This window comes from Merops nubicus, unplaced genomic scaffold, assembly GCF_000691845.1.
Source record: "Merops nubicus isolate BGI_N331 unplaced genomic scaffold, ASM69184v1 scaffold15879, whole genome shotgun sequence".
In the NCBI taxonomy this organism is placed as follows: Eukaryota; Metazoa; Chordata; class Aves; order Coraciiformes; family Meropidae; genus Merops; species Merops nubicus.
In genome coordinates, this window is record NW_008629122.1 from 11385 (window position 1) to 17381 (window position 5997).

Consider the following 5997-nt stretch of genomic DNA (forward strand, 5'->3'; position numbering starts at 1 on the left):
ATGCTCTGTAAGTCAGTAGTGCCTTTGAGCACCAGGGACTGCACAGCACGCTGTGAAGAGCATCTCTATTCCCTGCTGAGGCATGCTAGCCTACAGGAACAGCAGAACTCACCTGCAGTTCATGGAACTCTCTGTCCTTCCAAAAATAAAGTTGCAGCTTCTTCCGCACCGCCACGCACATCCTCAGCACCTCTTCCCCTGTATCTGACTGCTGTGAAAACAGACAGGCCAAACTCAGAGGCACTCATAAACTAAGAGGCAAGTAAGATAATAGAAGGCCAAAAGAATCCTAAGCCTGAAGCAAAGCTGTCAGCTGAAGAGCAGCTTTGTTCTTCCATGCCAGAAGGGCATTACCTACACAGGGGAGCACAGGGAGGGATACTTAAAAATGAACTTTGGCAGGGATTGCAACACCAAGAAAATACAAAAAGCATCAGAAGAGCACCAAAGACATACACACACATGAACAGAAGATAAGTAGAGGGCTATCAGCCCAGCCCTGAAGACTAGGATAAACAGCAGTACATGAAAGGGGAAGAAATGGAACAATGTGACAAACGTGTTATACTGACAGATAAAAACATTAATAGTTGTTTAATAGTCCAGCCTATTGAAAAAAGTTTTCTGACAAGAAATGGTAGCAAAGCTAAGTGCCAGTACACACAAACAAGACACTTTGGAATGACCAGATTTAAAGTTGCTTTGAAAGGGTTTTAACACCTGGACAAACCTAAGTAGTTAATAGAATTTAACACTAAGCTCTCATGGGGCAGAGATAAAAAGCGATGAAAAGCACTAGGCCATCTCTTCTGGTTATGCATAAGGTTTCTGAATGATATGGGTAGGCTGAGAAACTCATTTGGACAGAAATTAGTCACTTAATAAACCACAGCACATGAACAAAGAATCGGTATACTTCATGGAATCATTTTATGGCCTGAATTGACCACAACTGCCCTGGGTCAATACAGTTTAACAGACACAAAAATGGAACAAAACCAGCGATGGAAACACTTGGTGAAGGGAACAAGGATGAGGGAGTACACTGGCATTTTAAGGGAATGGAATGGCTTTAATACTGGAGAGGATCTTTAAAAAAGAAGACAGGCAAAGTTACTACAGGATAAAAATACCTTGAAGTTTTGCCTCAAGAGGTTAAAGGCTACAATCACAACAGCCACTGGAAGCTATCTTATGAAGTCCAGGAAGAAAATTAAGGTGACTACATTAAACAAAGCTTTAACATCCAGTAGGTATTAATTTTAAAAAGCACTAGTACCCAAGCAACTTGATTTTGTAACACAAAATTAACAAACCTAATCTATACAGCAACACACAAAAGTTATCCTTATTACAAGGAGTAAGGGCATTTGTGCCATTGTGTTCTTCCCCTTACCTTGAGATCACAAGTGAAGAGAGATGCACCTTTTGCCTTGGAAACTGTAGTGATTTGTTGAAATGTCAACAGGTCATGGACATAAATGTTGTTTTCTGTTTTAAACAAAATCCCAGTTATTATTCAATACTTAATATATGTATAGAGCTCATTGCTAACTTAAGTTACCACGTTTATTTACATAAAAAGAACAACTTGTGAAATTTGCTAACTTAAGTTACCACATTTTACATTTACATAAAAAGAACAACTTGTGAAACAAAGAGCTGCAAGAAAGGAAAAGGAATGCTTCCCCAAAAGCTGAAAAGTGCTATACATACAAATACAAGGCAACAACTGCAGAAAAGTCCAATACCAGCACCAGTAAAATTATGTGAAAGAACTGAGAACAGGTGCTAACCAAGCAGAGGGAGTGGGAGTGGAAGTGGAAGGGACAGCAAGCTGGCCAGAGCAGAGTAAGTTCATGAGGGAAGACTGTGTGAACAAAGACCATTTTGAACTGGCTGCTGAAATTAGTGGAAAGTGAATGGCAGCAAAAGGAGGGTACTGTGATCAAGTTTGTGTACGCACGAGGACGCAGGCAGCAGAAATCTACACATGCTGGAGTTGGGAGAGCTGGGACTTGGCGTTCATAAAGAAGGGAGTAGCAAGATAAGCAAAAAAAGACACAGGAAGATCATAAGGTTAAACAAACATAGCCAAAGGCAAGCAAACTTAGATCTTCCACGAGATGGTAAAAGATCCCCATCTGCACTGTGCAGGGTGGAACCTGAATTTGGTGGAACACATCAACCATAAGCTTCATACCTCAAACAATTTTGGCCTCTATCATACAGTGCCCATACACATGCATGTACATATATGTGTGTAAATGCATGCCAATGCAGACCAACTTATCTACACAGAGTTAAATATACACACACTTGAGTGCACATGTATCTATATTTTCCTTTTTAATTGCAAAACTTAGCGTTAATACGTTGTTCTCCAAGCTGGCTGAGGACAAGCAAAACTGCTTCTCAATCTGTGCTGCTTTGTCTCTGCAAAGTGGAGAAATCCCACACAACAACTAGGCTACGACAGAGATGTGTGGAAAAGGTGCCACGTTCAGCCAAGAAACTGCACTGAGAAGAGCTCATTAAGCATTAAAATGTTTTCTTCACTTACCTAACAGACTGACCAGAATTTTAAACTGAGAAACAACATGAATCTGAAAAGAAAGAGTTCCATTAGTGACTCCATTCATAAAGTCTCTGTACAAGGCTTGATTATAGATGGTCTAAGAAAAATGCATCTTGGATACTCTGAAAATAGTGAAAAGAGTAAGGCAGCTACCTACACACAGCCCTCCTCCAGCTGGTGCAAGCCCTTTCACTTCACTCAGTTCTTACCAGTTTGTGCACACAGCTTCCAGCCTAAGCTGGTAAAAAAATGCTACACTAAGTGGCATGTTACTAGTACAGAAGTACTTCTGAAGGACATGCAGAGGGTTGCTAAAAGAAGCTGCACAGTCTCTGAGGTGCTTTCCCGAGTACCAGTACAACCAATGAGCAAAAGCTCTCAAAAAACCCACCCAAATCAGTAGTAAGACTAGCAGTAGATAATCAGTTACTTTACTTCTAAATTCCAAACAGGAGGAATTACATTCACATTCCTGTAGCATTTTATCTGAGAGTCAGATTATGTATTATAGTCTGTTGGTGTATTACCATCGATTTTACAAATATTCTCAGAGCTGTTGAAGCTTACCACAAACAACAGCATTTCCACAAAAGCCAAAAATAAACCTTCCAGTTCTTTGCTTTCTGCTTCAATAACCAAACCAAGCTCACTGCTGTTATGGGAAGAGTGAGCAAAACCACTAGGCTGTGCAACCCCTAGAAGAATCTATAGTTTTGGGGAAATTTTTTGTGTTCAGCTTATCTGCAGTATCTACTTCTGCAGTCTCTGCTATTTCATTTCTTGGCTGAAAATACTGGAAAATTGTCTCCACATTAAGAAGATGGTATTTCCTACCTGCTGAATCTTTTTTGAGAAGTTCTTGTTGGATTTCTCTAGTGTCACTTCAAACCTATTGCAACCTATGAGAAAGATTTGAGACAGTATGTAAAGTGAAGTTGCCCTTAAATTTATGATTTAATATATCTTACACTAAATAAATTACAAAGAATTAGGAAAGCAAGCTTGGCCACTTAACACTAGAATAGTGAATCTTCTAACACATCTGTGCTACCTTTTATTTAATAGCCAAATGCATCAGGTCTTTTACATAGTCAGGTGAAAATGTAAATGACACCTCTTGTACCCACCCCAGGGTCTCATAAACAGTAAAATTTCTGCCTTGATGGAATATTACATCACAAGAATCATATTTAAGCACTTGGAGACCCAGTGATACAAAGATACCCATAAAGACTTCACCCCCACCAATCAATATCAGCAATTTAAATTGCTAGGGAGCACATCACTGCAAAGTAGACAAGGATTAAACACTACACCACGAGGGTTTAAAAAGGAGGTTTAGGGATAAAAACTTACAGACACTTTCTGATGACATAACCTCTCCTGGCATTGATGCAAAAAAGGGGGAGAAATTTACCACGTGAGATAAGACACTATCAACTCAAGACTAGCATGTTCTGGTTGGAATAGATGGCCTACAAGTTTCAGAAAAAGCAAGCTGCATTCAGTCTCTAAAAGTCAAGTAGCTACAAATGGAACATCCTTCCAAGAGCTGATGAGCTTGGAAGCACATTTGCTTTTTTCTTTCCTGTCCCACACTACACAACATCACTGTGATCAATAACATCAGTTTCTACACAACAGCAGACAATGCAAAGCACAAATCTGTTCAGTGAAAATCGATTTTAACTAAACTGAAAATAGACTACTCTATTTGTGGCACTTCTAGAATAGACAATGGACGCTTACGACTGTCAAAGAGGCAGGGAGAAGAGTAAATATGGGACACAACTAGTTAGGAGGGATCCCTCTTCCCCATCCCGTGATGCTCATGGACCCACTGAATAAAGCTGCTCTTTCACCAATCCATTCCTTCATAAACAGAAGAGAAAGTCAAATCTCTGGCACACTGCACTGTTTTTACACACATTTGTGCACTCTATTGATGAAACTTACACTAATGCACTATAAATTCACATATGCAGAGACCTCATATAAAACAGTTTAAAACAGAAAAAAAAGGTTGATCCTGCTTGCTGTCTTTCTTGCAGACCTGATAAATGGTACATCTGCTTTCACAAAAGAACTCACACAAATATTCATTAAACTCTATATAGGAAGAAAACAGCAATTAAACAAGTTTGTGTTAACATCACTACAACCCCTTAAAGTGCAGGAAATAAAAATAAAGTGATCAACTTTTTGTGTCATTCTTAAAATCAACTTACCTGCATCTTTCTTGATCCTGTAAAGCAGAAGATGCCCTTGTTTGGTACCAACAAGGAGCCATTCCTCTACAAAGACAGAGTTGTAAAAGAGTCTAATTAGTTGCAACAAAGACTGCCCTTCTCAAGCAAGCTACATTTATCAGAACACTTGGAAATTTTGTTCAAATGTCAAAGAGGATTTTCTGTGGTGACTACATGCATGTCTCTCATCATCTCTCTGGTGGAAGTGCTCAGAAGTGGCTTTCATAATCAGGAGAAGATGGCCAAAGATAGAACAGGAAGCACAGCCAAGACACCACCACATCCCAGCTGCTTCTACAAAGGTAAAGAAGCAAACCATTGCATCTTTCATGCAATGAAAAGAGGCAACAAACTATTCTTCCAAAATTACCATTTCCTACAAATGAACAATACTGTTCCTTTACAAATGCTGTTACCATACAATAATAGGAAGAAGTGTCAGGAAGAAAAACAAGGAAAAACTTGTTCTTCATAAGCTTTCATAAGAACTCCCTGAAATACTCAGCTATGCCTGGAAGGACAGTTGCAGCTTTGCTTAAGTGGCATTTGAACTGCTTGAAAAACCAACAGTCATCAAGAATTATAAAAGAGAACCTTTTATATATAAACTCTGTGCCAGCGTTTCACAGACTTCCCATTTATAGTGTACTAAATGCACAGAATCCTTACTGAGTCATGAAATCTCTTCCTCCTTGATGAAGATCACACAGAAAAGAAGCATGGACAAATACTTCTTTCTGTATCGAGTATTCCCTCATTGCCAAAGATACATGTATTTGAACAAAAACTTGTTTCTTCCAAGACATTTTTTCCACTATTTGGTAGAAATGTTGTAGTGGCAGGACTAGAATTCTTTTTAGACAACCACACTGTCATAGGCCTGTGGATTTGGACTTTTTTCTACTCCAGCAAAATAAACACTTTTAAAGAGATAAAAGCTTCAACACAGGAATAAAATACCTTCACATCTTCTCTACTACATAACTCTAGCATAAGCAACACACGTTTAAACATGGCCTTACTATTCAGGTTATCATTTTGTCCTTAAAAGAGGGTCACAATTACAGAGTCTGGAGTTCTTTTAATGGCCAATGTTGTGCTATGGTCGCACACCTGATGGGAGCTGCTGAAGGAGTTTGAAAATCCTTGCCAAGCCTTACCATAACAACA

General features: G+C 39.1%; 1 protein-coding gene across 1 annotated transcript in view; it reads right to left on the minus strand.

Moving 5' to 3' along the window:
* Positions 1-4872, minus strand: part of VPS39 (vacuolar protein sorting 39 homolog (S. cerevisiae)) — a gene marked incomplete at its 5' end in the record, with an annotated part of 16246 nt that extends 11374 nt beyond the window's left edge. The window contains 6 exons of the mRNA XM_008946903.1: positions 113-211; positions 1397-1491; positions 2564-2606; positions 3413-3477; positions 3935-3967; positions 4807-4872. Coding sequence (XP_008945151.1) covers positions 113-211; positions 1397-1491; positions 2564-2606; positions 3413-3477; positions 3935-3967; positions 4807-4872 — 401 coding nt within the window. The remainder of the gene's footprint in view (positions 1-112; positions 212-1396; positions 1492-2563; positions 2607-3412; positions 3478-3934; positions 3968-4806) is intronic.
* Positions 4873-5997: the final 1125 nt, after the last annotated feature.